Source organism: Mauremys mutica, chromosome 12 (assembly GCF_020497125.1).
Source record: "Mauremys mutica isolate MM-2020 ecotype Southern chromosome 12, ASM2049712v1, whole genome shotgun sequence".
In the NCBI taxonomy this organism is placed as follows: Eukaryota; Metazoa; Chordata; order Testudines; family Geoemydidae; genus Mauremys; species Mauremys mutica.
The window spans coordinates 23,356,587-23,376,077 of NC_059083.1; the positions used below are offsets into that span (position 1 = coordinate 23,356,587).

Here is a 19,491-nt window from a genome sequence, read left to right on the forward strand (position 1 = left end):
TCCGTGGAAGCTCTCCCTTCTCACTACCCCTGGATTTCCATTTCTGCTCCCAGGTGGCTGCCCCCCAGACTCTCTCAGGCCCCCTCTGTCTGTCCCCAGATCCCTTCCTGCAGCCAGGCTGGACAAGGGGCCTGAGAACCTTGGGGACAGGAGATCTCTGGTTAGCCCATCCCCTGTACAGCGCAGGAGCCCCAGCGCCAGCTCCCCTCACACCCGCTGCCATCTGCAGAGAGCCAGGAGTCCCGGAGAGCTGGGGAGACTGTGCAGGGAAACAGAAGCAGGAGCCGCCAGGCTAAGAACAGGGGTGACGGCTGCTCTCTTGGCCAGCGCACCCAGCACTGAACCAGGGACCCCTAGAGCTAAAAGCACAGGCTGCCCCAGCTTATGCTAAATATTCAACCCTTTGTAACTGTACCAGCTCCACACACACCCCAGTGGGTTACACAAGCACCACAGAGACATGGGTCTTAAGGAGCCTGAAGGCCAGTTAGGGAACAGGCAGTAGGAGTCAGCAGCTGGGATTCTCACCCTCCTTCCCAGGCTGCTCCACCATATCCTCATGTCAGGAAGTGAAACCCCCAGTCGCTTGTTACCCCTTTTGACCCAAGTGACTAGTCCAAAGTTTGGGGCCTGGCAGACATTTTGGAGGAGCTGGTGACAATTTAGAGTCATCACACTTCATTCAAGGGCTCTTTACAGTCCACAAAAAAGAAATCACAGGAGACCGCACCCAGAAAGGAAACATCTAATGGTATAAAGTTCAATCAGCCCATTTCTGAGGAGAAGGAAGTGAACCTAAACTCCTCTCTTGTCTCTTTCCTGCACTAGAGGCCATGGCTGCTGCAAATCCAGCAAAAACTCTCCAGGATGAACTGACCTGTTCCATCTGTCTGGAGTATTTTAAAGATCCGGTGTCTCTAGACTGTGATCACAATTTCTGCAGAGCCTGCATCACCCAGTGCTGGGAGGGATTGGCTACCAACGTCTCCTGCCCTCAGTGCAGAGTGACTTTTCCCCAGAGGAACCTCCGGCTGAACAGGCAGCTCAGGAATATTGTGGAAGCAGCCAGAGAACTCAGGTTGTCGTCAGGGAAGGAACCAGAACCAGAGAGACTGTGTGAGAAACACAAGGAGCCTCTAAAACTGTTCTGCAAAGAGGATGAAATCCCCATCTGCCTGGTGTGTGACAGATCCAAGGAGCACAGAGATCACAGCGTCATTCCTGCAGAGGGAGCTGCCAAAGAATTCAAGGTAGGAAAATAACCTATTGTTATTTTTATAACCAGAGCCTTGGGAATTTCCAGAGCATTCGTTTCCTTTAGCCCCAGACAGCCACTTAGGCCTTGTCTACACTACAAGACTATTTCGAATCTACTTAAGTCGAATTTGTGGATTCGACCTTATGAAGTCGAATTTGTGTATCCACATTAAATACACTAATTCGAATTTCTGAGTCCACAGTAACGGGGCTGGCGTCGACTTTGGAAGCGGGGCACTGTGGGAAGCTATCCCACAGTTCCCGCAGTCCCCGCTGCCCATTGGAATGCTGGGTAGAGCTCCCAATGCCTCCTGGGGGAAAAATGTGTCGAGGGTGCTTTTGGGTAACTGTTGCCATTGAACCGTCAATCACGCCCTCCCTCCCTGAAAGCTCTGGCGGGAAATCTGTTCGCGCCCTTCTCTGGTCGGTTACAGCGCGGACGCCACAGCACTGTGAGCATGGAGCCCGCTGCGATCATCGCTGCACTTATGGCCGTTGTCAACTCCTCGCACCTTATCGTCCACCTCTTCCACAGTCAGCTGCTGAGAAATCGGGCGAGGAGGCTCCGGCAGCGCGGTGAGGACAGGAATTCACAGAGTGGCGCAGACCTCTCACAAAGCAGGGTACGCCGCGCCGTGGAGATCATGGTGGCAATGGGTCAAGTTCATGGTGTGGAACGGCGATTCTGGGCCCGGGAAACAAGCATGGACTGGTGGGACCGCATAGTGCTGCAGGTCTGGGATGAATCACAGTGGCTGCGAAACTTCAGGATGCGTAAGGGCACTTTCCTTGAACTGTGTGACTTGCTGTCCCCTGCCCTGAAGCGCCAGGACACCCGGATGCGAGCAGCCCTGAGTGTGCAGAAGCGAGTGGCCGTAGCCCTCTGGAAACTTGCAACGCCAGACAGCTACCGGTCAGTAGCGAACCACTTTGGCGTGGGCAAATCTACCGTGGGGGTTGCTGTGATTGAAGTAGCCCACGCAATCGTTGAGCAACTTCTCTCAAAGGTAGTGACTCTCGGAAACATCCAGGACATCATAGATGGCTTCGCCGCGATGGGATTCCCAAACTGCGGTGGGGCTATAGATGGGACTCACATCCCTATCCTGGCACCAGCCCACCAGGCCAGCGAGTACATTAACCGAAAGGGCTACTTTTCAATGGTGCTGCAAGCACTGGTAGACCATAGGGGACGTTTTACCAACATCTTCGTTGGGTGGGCGGGCAAGGTTCATGACGCGCGTGTGTTCAGGAACTCTGGTCTGTTTAAACGCCTCCAGGCAGGTACTTTCTTCCCGGACCACAAAATAACGGTTGGGGATGTGCAGATGCCTACAGTGATCCTCGGGGACCCAGCCTACCCGCTAATGTCCTGGCTCATGAAGCCCTATACAGGCGCCTTGGACAGAGAGAAGGAACTCTTCAACTACCGGCTGAGCAAGTGCAGAATGGTGGTGGAGTGTGCTTTCAGACGTCTCAAGGGGAGATGGCGGAGCTTACTGACTCGTTCGGACATCAGCGAAAAGAATATCCCTGTAGTTATTGCTGCTTGCTGTGTGCTACACAATCTCTGTGAGAGCAAGGGCGAGACCTTTTTGTCCGGATGGGAGGTTGAGGCAAATCGCCTGGCTGCAGTTTACGCTCAGCCAGACAACCGTGCCGAGAGAATATCCCAGCGGGAAGCGCTGTGTATCCGGGAGGCTTTGAAAGCAAGTTTCCTCGGAGATCAGGGTAACCTATGACTCTCCACTTGCTTTCAAGAGAAACTGACCCTGGGCCTGTGTCTGTATGTGTCGATTTCGATCTGCGGTTACATACCCCATTCTCCAAGTTTCCCCCACTTCCAAAGCACGTTTTAAAGCAAATTAATTGTTACACTCATTATTAATAAATGTTTGTTTTACTTTGCATTTCTGTTCAGGTGTTGAAACATGGACGCATACTGTGCTGGGCACGGTGTGCACTGATGTACAGACCGCTTGTTCCATAGAGGAATGACATCCTCCTGCTCCTACATAGGTCTCTGGGGTGGGGGACGGTTGCAAGTGGTTGTGCATGAAGGGGAGGGATTGCAGGAAGGGGTGGGTTTGCAGGAAGGGGCGAGTGGTGCCTTCTTTGGATAGGGGTTTGGATGACGGCAGTGGGCTGCGGGTTTGGGCGTAGGAAGGGGTAAGGGGTGTGGGGGAAGGGTGAGTATCTGTCCGTGGATGAGGGCTCTTGTTGGGGCTCAGGGCAGTGGAGAGGCTCGTTGCTACGGTGGAAATGCATGGTAAGGGCAGCGTGCCTTAACATTAATGGGGTGGCAGGCGCTAGGACCCTGGACAATCATACACCACACAGAGTGACCCTGGTGCCTACTGACTGCAGTGTGTGTGTGCCCTGCAGTTGATCATGCCCCCAAGTCTGTACCCTGGTAATGTAGGCTATACCGTGCAATTATAAATCCCCTCCCCCCCCCCATACACAAAAAAATCCTCTGACACGAAAGACGTGACCGAAACAGTGAATAACAGCAAACAGCTTTTAATAATCTAATACACAGTGGGGGGATGAAACTTGGATTTGGGACTGGGTGAGCCTGTAAGGGAAGCACTTCTACAAATGTATAGCGTGAGAGGTGTGTGGTACATTAGCGCTATGCAGTGGTGCAGTGACAGTTCTCACGGCCCCTACCGCCCCTCCGTCTTGTACTTTTGGGTGAGGGGGGGCAGGACTTCTTGGCGGGGGAGGGCGGTTGCAGATACACTGCAGGGGGGCTCTGTCCTCCTGCCTGCGGTCCTGCAGAACATCAACAAGGTGCCGGAGCGTGTCCGTGTGCTCCCTCATTAGCCCAAGCAGCGTTTGAGTCGCCTGCTGGTCTTCCTGCCGCCACCTATCCTCCCGTTCGATGTGTGTGCGATGCTGTTGACATAGGCTCTCCCTCCGCTGTCTCTGCTCTGCCGCCTCGGCTCTGGAGCAGGCCATCAGTTCCGCGAACATCTCGTCCCTAGTCTTTTTCTTTCGCCGCCTAATCTGCGCCAGCCTCTGCGAGGGGGATGCCGGGGCAGTCCGGGAAAGAGCCGAAGCTGTGTGATGGGAAAAGTAAGTGATTTCCTTGAACAGATACATGTTTGCGAACAGTGAACACAGTCTAGTCAGTTTCTCTGAACAAGACCATACAGGGCAACAAGTCTCACGAGATCTCAGGACAAGTTCGAGATTTCGGAATACGCTCTCATTGGCTGCGGCATTGCACAGGAGAGCGGACAAGTGGGGAGAGACAGCTGAATCTGTCTAGCAGACAGTCCTGGTAAGCCTTAGAGTACATTCTGCTTATCAGTTAATGGATAGCTGTGCCCTCCCGCTAAAGGCAATCTGGAAATCATATACTCTGACCCTTTTCCAGCCACTCCCGCCAGTGCACGGGAAAGATCAATGTATGCTTTTCCTATGTGGCCTACAACACGTGGCTGTTAAGCGAGGGTCATTGTTATGCAAAGTAAAAGTCAACCATTCACAACAGTAACAATACACTAATTGCCCTAATTAGATGCAGCATTTCATGAACGAGATCACCCTGATGCGGGTCCCTCGGAGTCACAAAGAGCGGATGCTAAGGGAAGCCCTGCAGAGATCAGGACCATATGCGGCCATGCTTGTGGAGGCGATGATTCCCATCTACATAAGGATGTCCTGGCGCGGAAGAGTGTGCTTCCACGGAGCACCCAACAAGGCACCTCTCCCCAGGAACCTCCTGCGGAGGCTTTTCGAGGACCTAAATGAGACCTTTCTTGAATTGTCCCTGGAGGATTATTGTTCAATCCCTATATGTGTGGACCTACTTTTCATATAGTTTTTCATTGAAAATTGTATATATAGTATTTCTAGTTTTTTATACCTGTTTTATAAAAAATAAATGTTTACATGTTTATAGCACTTACCGCCTGATCCTTCCCCTGATTCAGAGTCTGGGTTAACGGCCGGGGAGGGTTGGTAGGGGATCTCTGTGAGGGTGATGAAGAGATCCTGGCTGTCAGGGAAAGCGGTATTGTGTTCGCTGTCGCCTGCGCCGTCCTCCACAGACCCTTCCTCATCTTCCCCATCGGCGAACATTGAGGAGGAACTGTCCAGGTTCACTATGCCATCCACTGAGTCCACGGTCACTGGTGGGGCAGTGGTGGCAGACCCACCTAGAATGGCATGCAGTGCCTCGTAGAAGCGGCATGTCTGGGGCCGGGCTCCGGAGCGTCCGTTTGCCGCTCTGACTTTTTGGTAGCCTTGTCTCAGGTCCTTGATTTTCACGTGGCACTGCATTGCATCCCGGCTGTATCCTTTCTCTATCATTGCTTTGGAGACCTTCTCGAAGGTCTTTGCATTCCGCTTGCTGGAGCGCAGCTCCGACAGCACAGACTCCTCGCCCCACACACCGATCAGATCCAGGACTTCCCGGTCTGTCCATGCTGGGGACCTCTTTCTATTCTTGGATTGGCCGGACTCCTCTGCTGGAGAGCTCTGCATTGTTGCAGGTGCTGCGGAGCTCGCCCCGATGTCCAGCCAGGATGTCAGATTCAAAGTGCCCAGACAGGAAAATGAATTCAAATTTTCCCGGGTCATTTCCTGTGTGGCTGGTCAGAGAATCCAAGCTCCGACTGCTGTCCAGAGCGTCAACAGAGTGGTGCACTGTGGGATAGCTCCCGGAGCTACTAAGTTCGATTTGCATCCACACCTAGCCTAATTCGAGCTAGCCATGTCGAATTTAGCGTTACTCCACCTGTCGGGGTGGAGTACCGAATTCGAACTAAAGAGCCCTTTAGTTCGAATTAAATGGCTTCCTGGTGTGGATAGTTGAGCAGTTAGTTCGAATTAACGCTGCTAAATTCGAATTAAAGTCCTAGTGTAGACCAGGCCTTAGTGAGCTCCACTGGAGAGGAACGAGGGGTTTCAGACCTAAGTAGGTTTCCCAACAACTGGGAATCCTCCCAAGGCTCATGCAGGTGGAGAAGTGTGGCCCTCCATAAACGTCTTAAGGCTGACATGTTGGAGTGAGGGGGAGTGATGAACCCGCACCCTACCCCTCCTGCTCCCCATGCACAGAGTCCTGGGCACTGAATGACCTCACTTCTCTGCCCTTCCCCACTTCCACCCTTTCCCAAAGCTATAAACACCATGTCCATGCTGCTGCTCCTCTTCCTGGGGCTGAGGGAGCAGGAGGAGCTGCCCGTTTGGCACACATCCCCTTTGCCCTTCTCCTGCAGAGCTCCTCACGCAGACAGGAAGGGAGCCCCACCCTCATGAGACTGGTGGGGAGCACAGGAGTGGAGCTCCAGTCCTGCAAACCCCAGCAAGTCTGCCTGATATAATCAGAGATGGGATTTCAGGAAGCAGGGACTGGGTGGGAGCAGGCAGCAGAGCAATGGGGCACTGTAGCAGGGTCACTGCTTCCAGAGTGTCCCCTCGTGGCCTGGGGTAGCCCTACCTCATTTTCCCTCTGAGGTTCCCAGAAATCATCCACAAGGGCTTTTCTCACCTTTTACATCACAGTGTCTGTAACTTTTCAGAAATAATAGTCATTCACATCTCTGCAATACACATTGAGTTACATGGTGATCTCTTACTGCTGGACTCCTGTGCCCATGTTTTAGGAGCAGTCTTGTCCCTGTGTTGGGATCTGGAGTATTTCTAACTCAGTCTCACCTGCAACAATTCAGTCACTGGCTTCTGATACTTCCCCTCCATCTCACTGATCAGGTTACCAAGACGGGAAATTTCCTCAGATACTTTACTGACACTTTCATTCTGTATCTTCACAATCTCCTTGTCCAGCTTCTCCAGCTGGGCCAGCAGGAGTCGCTCTTGTTCCTCCAGGAACTGCCGCAGTGGCTGAAATTCAGACATGATCTTCTGCCTCTTGGTTTGTGTTTGTTTCTGTAAAGGAAAATAGGGAAAGGGCTGGTCAAGGACATGGGTGGAGCCTGGGGTATGTTGGAATGTGTTGGAGGAAGATTTTTTTTTCCAAATTCTAAGTCTTTTGACTCTGAACAATATCCTGAGAGAATTATCTCACACTTTTTCATTTGGCCCCAGAATCTCATAACGGGACGTTCCCATGTCTGACATGGTCTGGATAGTGCATTATCAATGGCCTTGGAGATGGAGATCCAAAGCAGCGGGACGCAAAAATAAGAAAATATTAAGGACTATAAAACAACACATCTGGACAACACCCACAGGTATAAAAGGTGAATGACAGGAATAGAGAGATTGTCAGAGCACAACGGGACTGCAAGGCAGAAATGAGCAGAGGGATAATTGTTCAGTCATGAAACCAAGACTTCACAGCCAAGGACACATGTCTCTATTTAAGCTGGAACACAAAATAGTAAACAAAGGTTACACAAGAGGATTCCTCAAGAACATCCCCCAAACTCTGAGCTAAGAGACTATGAAAACTGTGAAACTGAGGCGTGAATGTGTAACAGCAGGAGTTTGTTTTAGTGCACTGGATTTTCTAATTCAAAATTCTGTTATTTCATTAATGTAAATTGTTTCCAGTGAAGAGAGTGTAATTAAGCTAACAGTAGTAAATATACAATAGATAAGAATAATAGTTACAGTAGTTTATGGCAGTGGGTTTCAATCTGTGGTCCATACAGACAATGGATTTCCAAAGGGGTCTCTGCACCCCCAATTCAAAATTATCAAATGTAAAAAGATTGAAACCCACTGGTTTATGGTGTAGGCCTAAGTAGTAATTCCTCCTAAACCAACTAATTTTGATTTACTTGTGATTATGCCCCACTTAACGGATTTCTGTTTTACCCGCCCCAACGGATTGAGATAAAATGTAATTGAGCCTCTAGATTGCCCCTGCCTCTCGTTATTGCTCTGATTCAGAATGCCCTTCCATCCGGCTCGTTACAAATGCAGGTTAATAATGATGGGCACCTACCAGATATTCCAGGCTTCTCGTCTCTTCTCTCACTTTTAATCCCAGCAGCTTTTCTCTCTCTTCCCTCAGCATCTTCAAATGGGCCTGAATCTTTTCCTGAAGAAACAGAAACTGAAGCCTGGTCTACACTAGGCGTTTAAATCGGTTTTAGGAGCGTAAAACCGATTTAACGCCACAACCGTCCACACTAGGAGGCACCTTATATCGATTTTAATGGCTCTTTAAATCGGTTTCTGTACTCCTGCCCGACGAGAGGAGTAGCGCTAATATCGGTATTAACATATCGGAATAGGGATAGTGTGGCCGCAATCGACGGTATTGGCCTCCGGGCGGTATCCCACAGTGCACCACTGACCGCTCTGGACAGCATTCTCAACTCGGATGCACTGGCCAGGTAGACAGGAAAAGCCCCGCGAACTTTTGAAATTCATTTCCTGCTTCCCCAGCGTGGAGAGCTCATCATCACAGGTGACCACGCACAGCTCATCAGCACAGTTAACAATGCAGTCTCCTGAGAATCGAAAAAGAGCCCCAGCATGGACCGCTCGGGAGGTACTGGATCTGATCGCTATATGGGGTGAGGATTCAGTGCTAACAGAACTGCGTTCCAAAAGACGAAATGAAAAAGTATTTGAAAGAATTTCTAAGGCTATGACGGATAAAGGCCACAGCAGGGACTCCGTGCAGTGCAGAGTGAAAGTTAAGGAGCTCAGACAAGCCTACCAGAAAACCAAAGAAGCAAACGGAAGGTCCGGGGCAGGTCGAAAAACATGCCGCTTCTATGCTGAGCTGCATGCAATTTTAGGGGGCTGCGCCACAAGTACCCCACCCCTGATCGTGGATTCCGAGGTGGGGGTTGTAATCTCTGCCATGTCTGAGGATTATGCAGACGGGGAAGATGAAGAGGAAGAAGAAGAGGAAGACCTAGCAGAGAGCACACAGCACTCCGTGACCCCCAGCAGCCAGGAGCTTTTTATCACCCTGACGGAATTACCCTGCTCCCAGCCCTCACAAGCAACTATTCCAGAGAATGACGCCATGGAAGGGAGCTCTGGTGAGTGTACCTTTGCAAATAGCAAACAGTGTTTTTTAAGCAAGCCTTTTTTAATGATTGATTTGCCCTGAGGACTTGGGATGCATTCGCAGACAGTATAGTTACTTAGAAAAGTTTGTTAACATGTCCAGGGATTGAGAGGAAATCCTCCAGGGACATCTCGATGAAGCGCTCCTGTAGGTACTCCAGAAGCCTTTGCAGAAGGTTTCTGGGCAAGGCATCCTTGTTCCGCCCACCATGGTAGGACACTTTACCATGCCATGCATGTAGCAAGTAATCAGGGATCATTGCGTGGCAAAGCATAGCAGCGTATGGTCCCGGTGACTGCTGGCATTCAAGAAGCATCCGCTCTTTATCTTGTTCTGTTATCCTCAGCAAAGTGATATCGTTCAGGATAACCTGGTTAAAAATCAGGAATTTAAGTAAGGGGGGTGGCCATTTTTCTACTGGGTTCGTGGAATGCAGCAGCTTAAAAAAAACACTTTCCTGCACGTAGCGAAGCGGGGGGAGGGGAGGAGTGAAATGCCGATGATCTTTTCTGTTTGGTCACCGGCGAGGCGATCTTCCCCAAGCTACCGGACAAGCAGTGGGTGGGGGGGAGGGGGAAGGTTGTTGATTAGCAGGGAGCTAGCGTGGTATTAGCCATGCGTTGGGGGGGAGGGGTAAATCACTGAGACAGTGGCTTACCATGGCCGCATGAAAACTGAATTCTGATGCCTGGACCTGATGTGTCTGTGAGATCTGTAACCCCAGAGCTGCAAGCAGTCACTATTAAGATGAAAAATGCGACCTTGTAGGGAAATCACATGTGCTAGGTGAATAGTGATGTTCACTGTGAAACAGTATAACCATTGTTCTGTAAAATGTGTCTTTCTAAATATTTATCTCCCTCATGCAGCTGCAAATTTTTCAACCATCCCTCCTCCATCCCAAAGGCTAGCACTGATAAGGCGGAGGAAAAAGAAGACGCGAGATGAAATGTTCTCGGATATTATGGAAGTTACACGCAATGAAAGAGCTCATCTGAATGAGTGGAAGGACGTGGTTTCAAATTACAGGAAAGAGGCCAGTGAACGTGAGGACAGGAGGGACAACCGAGATGAGAGGTGGCGGCTGGAAGACCGGCAGGAAAATCAGCGGTGGCGGGATGCAACTCTGGGGCTGCTGCGTGATCAAACTGACATGCTCCGGTGTCTTGTGGAGCTTCAGGAACGGCAGCAGAATCACAGAGTGCCTCTGCAGCCCCTGTATAACCACCCTCCCCCCTCACCATGTTCCTTAGCCTCCTCACCCAGACGTGTAAGAACGCGTGGGGGGAGGCTCCGTGCACCCGCCCACTCCACCCCCGTGGACAGCCCAACCAAAAGGCTGTCGTTAGTCTGAATTTTTTTTTTAATGGCCTTCTCCATCCCTCCTATCCTCCTCCCAAAGCACACCCTTACTTCTCTCCCTCTTTTTATAATGAATCAATAAAGAATTCATGCTTTTTAAATGAGAGTGACTTTATTTGCATAAGTAAGCTGTACTCGAAGGGGGAGGGGGAGTTGCTTACAGGGACTGAGTCAATCAAGGGGGTTGGGTGTTCATCAACAAACACAGCAGTCACACTGTACCCTGGCCATTGATGAAGCTCATTTTCAAAGCTTCTCTGATGCGCATCGCTTCCTGGTGTGCTCTTCTAATCTCCCTGGTGTCTGGCTGCGCGTAATCAGCGGCCAGGTGATTTGCCTCAGCCTCCCACCCCGCCATAAAGGTCTCACCCTTACTCTCACAGAGATTGTGGAGAATACAGCAAGCAGCAATAACATAGGGGACATTGGTTTGGCTGAGGTCTGAGCGAGTCAGTAATGTGCGCCAGCGCGCCTTTAAACGGCCAAATGCACATTCCACCACCATTCTGCACTTGCTCAGCCTGTAATTGAACAGATCCTGACCACTGTCCAGGCTGCCTGTGTATGGCTTCATGAGCCATGGCATCAAGGGGTAGGCTGGGTCCCCCAGGATAACGACAGGCATTTCAACATCCCCAACTGTTATTTTCTGGTCTGGGAAGTAATTCCCTTGCTGCAGCCGTTTAAACAGAGTAGTGCTTCTGAAGACGCGAGCGTCATGAACCCTCCCTGGCCATCCCGCGTGGATATTTGTGAAACGTCCCTTGTGATCCACCAGTGCTTGCAGCACCATTGAAAAGTACCCCTTCCGGTTTACGTACTGGGTGCCCTGGTGCTGCGGTGCCAAGATAGGGATATGGGTTCCATCTATCGCCCCCCCACAGTTAGGGAATCCCATTGCAGCAAAGCCATCCACTATGGCCTGCACGTTTCCCAGAGTCACAACCTTTCGTAGCAGCAGCTTAGTGATTGCTTTGGCTACTTGCATCACAGCAGCCCCCACAGTAGATTTTCCAACTCCAAATTGATTCCCGACTGACCGGTAGCTGTCTGGCGTTGCAAGCTTCCACAGGGCTATCGCCACTCGCTTCTCTACTGTGAGGGCTGCTCTCATCTTGGTATTATGGCGTTTCAGGGCAGGGGCAAGCAAGTCACAAAGTTCCATGAAAGTGCCCTTACACATGCGAAAGTTTCGCAGCCACTGGGAATCGTCCCACACCTGCAACACAATGCGGTCCCACCAGTCAGTGCTTGTTTCCCGGGCCCAAAATCGGCGTTCAATGGATAGAATCTGCCCCATTACCATCAGGATCTCCAAAGCACAGGGGCCCGCGGTTTGAGAGAATTCTGTGTCTACGTCCTCATCACTGTCATCACTGCGCTGCCGTATCCGCCTCTTACTCGCCTCGGTTCGAAGGTCCTGGTTCAGCATATACTGCACGAGAGTGCGCGAGGTGTTTAAAACATCCACGATTGCGGTATTGAGCTGAGCACGGTCCATGCTTGCTGTGCTATGGCGTCTGCACAGTTCTCCAAGCAAAAAAGGCGTGAAACGGTTGTCTGCCGCTTTCAGGGAGGGAGGGGTGAGGCTGTACCCAGAACCACCCGTGAAAATGATTTTTGCCCCATCAGGCACTGGGATCTCAACCCGGAAATGCCAAGGGGCGGGGGAGGCTGCGGGAACTATGGGATAGCTACGGGATAGCTACCCACAGTGCAACGCTCCAGAAATCGACGCTAGCCTCGGACCATGGACGCACAACACCGATTTAATGTGTTTAGTGTGGCCGCGCGCACTCGATTTTATAAAATCTGTTTTACAAAACCGGTTTATGCAAATTCGGAATAGTCCGTAGTGTAGACGTACCCTGAGTTGAGTGGTGTTATTGTTAGGCATGAGAGTGTGAGTGGGAGGGGGAGCTTTTCCAGCACAAACAAACACTGTACTGATGAGTGGAGAACCCAGTAGCTTTACGATATCCGTGATACCAAGGAATTGAAGTCATATTAATGGACACTGGGAGTGTTTCATTTTCAGACTCCTTGAAATTGTTTGACCTTTTTTCCTCATTGATTTATACCAACATGACACTGGCGTCACATCCTTGGATTTTTATTTCACTGTGAAATATTCTGTTTTTGAGGAGGCTTAACAAACAAAGTGATACAGATCCCAGAAACCTCCAGGGCTTAAAATATGGACTGGGATTCTCAAAAGAGCCCAATTTCCACTGAATTTCAGCCCTGGACCCCTGGGGACTGGACTGGGTGGATAGAATTGGCTTGGGCACTAGGGCAAACCACATTCAATGTTTTCATTGTTGTCAAGAACAGTCAGGGTTTACCCTGGTTCTGTCCCTGACCCTTACAGAGGCAGGGCTGCCTGGGTACCTGTTCCCCAGCTCAGCGCCCAGAAGCAGTGAGTTCTAGAGATTTTGAAATGTTGCACTGTGGGAGAGCAGTGTAAAGATTAATGGAACCAGTTCGGCTGGTTCTTCAGCCTGACCCTGGTCACCACCGCCCAGGGGTTAGTTTTGCTACAACCCAGTCTAATCCCCATCATAAGTGCTGACTTCTAATGGTGCCGGTGGGTGCTTGACCCCACTCTGCCTCCGGCCCAGCCCTGACTCCACCCCTGCCTCGCCCCCTCCCAATGCCATTCCAACCCCTTCCCCAAAGTCCCTGCCCCAACTCCCCCCCCGCCCTATTCAACTCCTTCCCCAAATCCCCACCTCCTCTCCTGAGTGCGCTACATTCCCACTCCTCCCCCACATCCCTCCTGGAGCTTGCTACAGCTGTTTGTTGGTGGCCAGGCGGGAGGTGCTGGGAGGTAGGTGGAGGAGCGGGGATGCAGCATGCTCAGGGGAGGAGAAGTAGGCGGGGATTTTGCCTGCCAGTGGGTGCAGAGCACCCACTAATTTTTCCCCGTGGGTCCTCCAGCCCTGGAGCACTCATGGAGTCGGTGCCTATGATCCCTACGGTATTTGGCATGGACCTGCGCTGTCTGGAGCCCTTTTGTGTGAGGACTCAAGGTGCTTGGAGTCCAAATGGTGTTTAGGACAGTGATCTCCTCTAGTGCAGGCTGGCAGCATCTGAGTTTAACCCCTTGTGGAGCAGCACAGGAGTTCAGAATCCCAGTGGGAAACATCATCTCCCTGCAGGGCCTGCCACCTTTATCAAGGCATCTTTCCCTCCTAATGGCCTTTCTTAATTATTGCTCAGTCAGGAGACGGCTATAGCTGATTACTCCCAGTTTTAAGTGATGCAGGTTTGGCAGAAAATGTTCCCACTGTCAAGTGTGACAGGTTCGACAGGTTCTCTGAAATACTCCAGACAGATGGGACAGGTAGGTTCATGCTGGAATTTTTCCACAGGTTCCCTCTGTGGAGAGCTAGACTCAGCCCTGCGGGACAGAAGCTACCAGTCCCGTCCCCACACGGCTGCCCCTCCACACCAAGCCCACAACCCATCTACAACTTCCCATGACTCACTGGTGGGTCACAAGCCACCATTTGGGAAATAGCACCGAAGGGGGTCTCAACTCCCTAACCCTGATTCTGAAATTCCTGCCAAGCTCACAGGAGGGAGAGGAGACTGAGCCATGGACTCGCCCTCGTGCCTGCTACTACTCCATCACCTAAAACAGTCCCCATAGAAAAGTACAGGCACCTAAGTCTGCATCATGGAAAATGGACGGCTTTGAAATATGGAATGGTGGCCACCCATGATGACCTATCGCCATTGCCAGTGTATGCAAACACAACCCTCTTTACGTGTCCCCCACTCCCAGCCCCGGTTCTTTCTTTATCCACCTGCTGCATATCGTCTTCATTAGACTGTGACTGTGGGCTCTTTGCCTGACTTGTCTGTACAGTGCCTGGCACAACGGGGCCCTAATCCCTCACTGGGGCCTGGAGATGCTACTGCAGGAGAAATCAGAACATTCTATTGGTTATGAATTCTTATTATTGCTATTGATGTCAACATGGAAACCTTTATGGGCACAAGGTTCCCACACTGAAATCTACGGCCAAAATTTCCCAAGTGAAATCTGCAGGATGGGGACTGTCTCCCTGTGTCTGCAGGAGATGTGGAAGAGGAACGATGTCGGTCACAGGGTGGCTGGCCCTATAAAGAGAGAGGAGTCTCAACCCCACCTGTGATAAACCAGTTCTCCTCCCCAGGCGAGGACAATGAAGGAGTGGTGATCACGGCTGGGTGTGACATAGCCAGTTCTCCTCCCCAGGTGGGGAGAATGAAGGAGCAGTGAGCGGGAGAGAGGGGGGTGCCATGTAATCCAACCCGCCCTGGGATAGGTAAAACAGAGGCCTATGGAGAGCCAGAGGGAGGAGACCCATGGAGAAGGCAGAGGAGGCCTTGGGATCTTCTTCAGGGTGATAAGGCCGAACTCCAGACTAGAAGACCTGGGAGTCACTGAGCTGGCGGGGGAGGCGGGGGAGCTGATGTCTCAGTCTCGTTCCTAGTGGACAGATTTCTACACTTCATCTGGGAACCTCCTATCCCTCAGAGCATGGCGGCCAAGGAGTGAATTGGCCATGGAGACTCAATTCCCCTTTTGTCCCCAGAGCTGGTCTCTCCAGGCCAGAGCTGAAGAATATTAATGACTTTTGAAGGGAAGGTTGCTTGGCCCTGGGTTGTGTTGTTCCTGCTCTGAGGCTGGGAGAAGTCGAGGAATTCTAACTCCAGGCCCATTAGAGCAGCGACTCACTAGCCAGAACTTATAATGAGTCACACAGTAAAATATAATCACGTGAAATTGTTTCCCTCCAGGTGTGAGAAGGGGAAGTTCCAGCAGCCAGAGGAGATTTCTCCTGAACTGGAAGAGCGAGTCAGTGGTTTCTCCCAGAAAACGATTGTGCTAATGGAGATTCTGGGGAAGTTCAAAGGTACCTAGAAGGGATCTAGGAATGGAAATTGGGATGAGCCTCTGAGAAGAGAATGGTGCTGATCAATTGGTTCACACTTAGATGATGCTGTTAAATTAAGAAATAACTCAAAGACTTTAAGACCGGAAGGGACCATCATGATTATCCAGTCTGACCACCTGCACATTGCAAGCCACAGAATCTCACCCACCCACTCCTGCAATTGACCCCTAACCTCTGGCCAAGTTACTGAAGTCCTTAAATCATGATTTTAAAACTTTAACTGTAACTGGTTGAGCAGTTGTGGGGGGCGGAAAAGGTTCACTGCCACGGCCTTGCTCTGAAGTTGGGAGAAGTAGAGGAATTATAATTCTAGACCCATTAGAACAGTGATTCACTTGCCAGAATTTATGAGTCAATTAATGAAATATAATCATGTCAAATTGTTTCTCTCTAGGTGTGAGAAGGGGAAGTTCCAGCAGCCAGAGGAGATTTCTCCTAAGTTAGAATCAAGACTCAGTGATTTCTCCCAGAAAACTGTTGCTCTAATGGAGACTCTCAGGAAGTTCAAAGGTACTGAGAAGGGACCTAGGAGGGGAAATTGGGATGAGCCGCTGAGACTGTGGGAATAGAATGGGTCTGGCCTATTGGTTGATAATTAGATGATGGACCTATTTAATTGTTGGGTGAGAATGCCACATACTTGGGGTCCAAGACACTCCAGTTGATTAATTCAAACCTTTATATGTACCACAAGGATGCCTTGCCATTGCAATTACTATTCAAGTAAGAAATTACAGACATACCTTATAGATGTACTGGCCAGTTACCTTCTTCTGGGGCATAGATGCATCACAGGGAATTTTCTGTGAGGTTCAGGTTCCTCTTTACAGATCCAAATTATATATTAGATTTTTCAATCATCTTTGACTGTTACAAATATTAAGTATCTTATATAACTCGTACAATAAACATTCATGAACTATTTAATTGACAGGGCTTTTGCTATACAAGCTATTTTCATGTTGTAGGTCTCTTCTGATTGGTTTATTGCTATGGATTAAGTATAGGTCACTTTGACCCTGTTCTCTGCATAGGGGTATTGGACTTTGCTAACTGCTCCTGGGCTATACGTTTTGGGTGTCTGGTGTGTTAAGGTTTCAGAGGGGTAGCTGTGTTATTCCCAAGTCTTTGCAGGCTCTGGGTCTAGATTACGAGAAAGGGCAGAAAGTGAATGAGAGAAACCAACTGGAGTCTGAAGGGTGGGAGGGAATGAGGAGGGGAAAAATAAATCGTACTTACAGAGCGTCTGTCCTGGGTCCGGCTGCAATGATGCTGGCTCCATTGCTGAGAAATGCCTGATTGAGAGGGGAAATAGGTTTCAGACCCTTTTATATTAAATATCTGAGTGCTTCTCGACAGGGGCGGCTCTAGAAATGAGGCTGCCCCAAGCAGCGCGGAGCGCTGCGCCGCCCTTCCCCGGTCCCGTGGCGGGTCCCCTCTTCCCGCGGCTCCGGTTGAGCTCCTGCCGGCATACCTGCGGCAGGTCCACCGGAGCACGGGACGAGCGGACCTGCCGCAGTCATGCCTGCGGGAGCTCAACCGGAGCCGCGGGAAGACGGGACCCGCCGCAGTCATGCCTGCGGCAGGTCCGCTCGTCCCGGGCTCCGGTGGACCTGCCGCAGGCATGCCGGCGGGAGCTCCACCGGAGCCAAATGCCGCCCCCCCGGGAAACGGCCGCCCCAAGCGCCTGCTTGGCGCGCTGGTGGCTAGAGCCGCCCCTGCTTCTCGAGGTGTTTCTCTGTCATAATTAAAACACAGTTCTAGGAGTTGAGAGTGGGGATGCTGTTATGAATATGAAAGCCTGAACTCTTGTCTCCTTTCTCCTTCCCTCCTCCAGACACTCTGCCGTCTGCACTAGAGTCAAAAAGAGAAGGATCCATAGGAGCATTCAGACAGGGTGAGATTACAGCTGGAGATTGTCTTTAAATTATCAGAAAATGTCTTCATGAGATTGTAGCTAAAGTTACCAACCAAACTGACAGCAACCATGACACGCACAGCCCTAAAAACAACACACTGAACAGTGAGGAGCTCCCACACCGAAGTCACACAAACACTCCTGACACCAACCTTAGTGCTGAGTTCATGCCCACGCTGCTGAACAGAAACACTCTCCCTGAGCAGCATGTGCACAGAGCTCTATGCCTGGAGGGCTGACATATCCCTCTGCTTTACCCCAGTGCAGGGGGTCTCCCCATCACTCTCCTCCAACATCCTGCCTTTCCTCTGGGCAGGGCTGGGCTCCCCCATTGGAGCTGCTTACTGCTTCCTGGAGTGAGGAGACGCTCTCCCTGTGAGGCTATCAGCTCCTTCCTTCTCTCTGGGCTGGGGATGGGGCTACCCCACCGAATGCCATTTCCTTCTCTCTTTTTTTAACTGGCTCTTCCTCCTCTGGCTGGGGAGTGGAGGCTGCATTTAGGGGAGGGAGCTTCTCTCTGGGGTTAAAAGCTGGTATCTGCCTCCTCTGCTCTCTCCTCACTAACAGGGGCGGCTCTAGACATTCCGCAGCCCCAAGCATGGTGGCATGCTGTGGGGGGCGCTCTGCCGGTCGCCGGGAGGGCAGCAGGCAGGCTGCCTTCGGTGGACCTCCCACAGGTGTGCCTGCGGAGGGTCCGCCAGTCCCACGGCTTCGGTGGACCTCCCACAGGTGTGCCTGCGGAGGGTCCGCTGGTCCCGCGGCTCCACTGAAGCCGCGGGACCAGCGGACCCTCCGCAGACATGCCGCCCCTGCTCACTGAAACCTTCCTTGCTGTGTCTCTGATGCTGGGAATGGAGCAGCCCCAGCAGAGGGAGCAGGGAGCTGAAGCCTCAGCAAGCAAATTAAAAATGAATGAAGTGGGTCCCATTACACCGACTGAAGAACTGCAATGACATCACTGCTTTCAGCCTCAGGTGCCCAGGACAGAGGCAGCTCCCTGGGATCCAGCACTGACCCAGCCAGGACAGGGCTGCTGGGAAGTGAGAAAATGGTCCCAGCCTCCCCCAGGGCTGAGCTCTGCCCCTAACGCTCTGATTCTTTCTCCCCAGCGCATGTGACTCTGGATCCAAACACAGCTCATCCCCAACTTGTCCTGTCTGAGGATCGGAAAAGTGTGAGACGGAGAGACACACAGCAGAATCTACCCAACAACCCTGAGAGATTTGACTGTTGGGCCTGTGTGCTGGGCTGTGAGGGATTCACCTCGGGGAGACATTGCTGGGAGGTGGAGATGGTGGATGGGGGAGGATGGGCTGTGGGGGTGGCCAGAGAGTCTGTGGGGAGGAAGGGATGGATCAGACATAGCCCTGAGGTGGGGATCTGGGCTGTGGAGCCATCTGTCCTGGGCTGTGGAGGGTCAGCCGGGCCCCCAGCAGGATCCGGGTTTGTCTGGACTGTGACTGGAGACAGGTGACATTTATTGATGCTGGTGATGAGGTCCCGATCTTCACTTTCCCGCTGGGCTCTGTCCCTGGGGAGAGAATTCACCCCTGGCTGTGGGTGTGGCTGGGATCCCAGCTCACAATGTGTCCCTGAGCGGGGACGGGGAGGAATATCTCATTGGGGAACCAGACATCAACCTTTCTAACCTCACACAACCCAGTCTCTATGACCTTGGAGGACTCCTGTTTACCCAGCTCCTGGCTCCTCATCTCTATGACCTGTGGAAGCCCCTCCCCTTTCTTGCAGGCTCAAAGATGGGAGGGGGAAGAACCCCTGGGGCTGCAGAGGGGCCCTGAAGGGCTGATGAGGGGGCTGGGCAGGGGGAAGGGGGCAGAACTAACAGCCAGGCTGGGACAGACGCAGGTGGGGGTGCAGGGACACAGTGTGAATCAATCATGGTTTGGGGGGTTGGGGAGAAGCAGCAGCAGGGAGCGGTTTGTACAGATCTGTGGGATTAAATGGGGCAGGTCCAGTGCCCCAAAATGATGTGA

General features: G+C 51.6%; 2 protein-coding genes across 5 annotated transcripts; both read left to right on the forward strand.

Annotated features, from left to right (window-relative positions):
* The first annotated feature begins 720 nt into the window (after positions 1-720).
* LOC123344924 (zinc finger protein RFP-like) lies at positions 721-15,630 on the forward strand. 4 transcript variants are annotated; one of them, XM_044981431.1, is made up of 2 exons: positions 721-1,250; positions 15,422-15,630. In XM_044981431.1, exons 1-2 carry the CDS (start codon positions 834-836, stop codon positions 15,425-15,427), a joined length of 423 nt encoding a protein of 140 aa, XP_044837366.1. In that variant the 5' UTR covers positions 721-833; the 3' UTR covers positions 15,428-15,630. The 4 variants fall into 4 exon arrangements, with proteins under 4 accessions (XP_044837366.1, XP_044837364.1, XP_044837363.1 ...); XM_044981429.1 differs by lacking the exon at positions 15,422-15,630 and adding an exon at positions 10,138-10,189; XM_044981428.1 differs by lacking the exon at positions 15,422-15,630 and adding an exon at positions 8,255-8,366.
* Positions 15,482-19,272, forward strand: LOC123344925 (butyrophilin subfamily 1 member A1-like). Its single transcript, XM_044981432.1, has 4 exons — positions 15,482-15,537; positions 15,974-16,089; positions 17,417-17,476; positions 18,607-19,272. Exons 2-4 carry the CDS (start codon positions 16,065-16,067, stop codon positions 18,969-18,971), a joined length of 450 nt encoding a protein of 149 aa, XP_044837367.1. The 5' UTR covers positions 15,482-15,537; positions 15,974-16,064; the 3' UTR covers positions 18,972-19,272.
* The last annotated feature ends 219 nt before the right edge of the window (positions 19,273-19,491 follow it).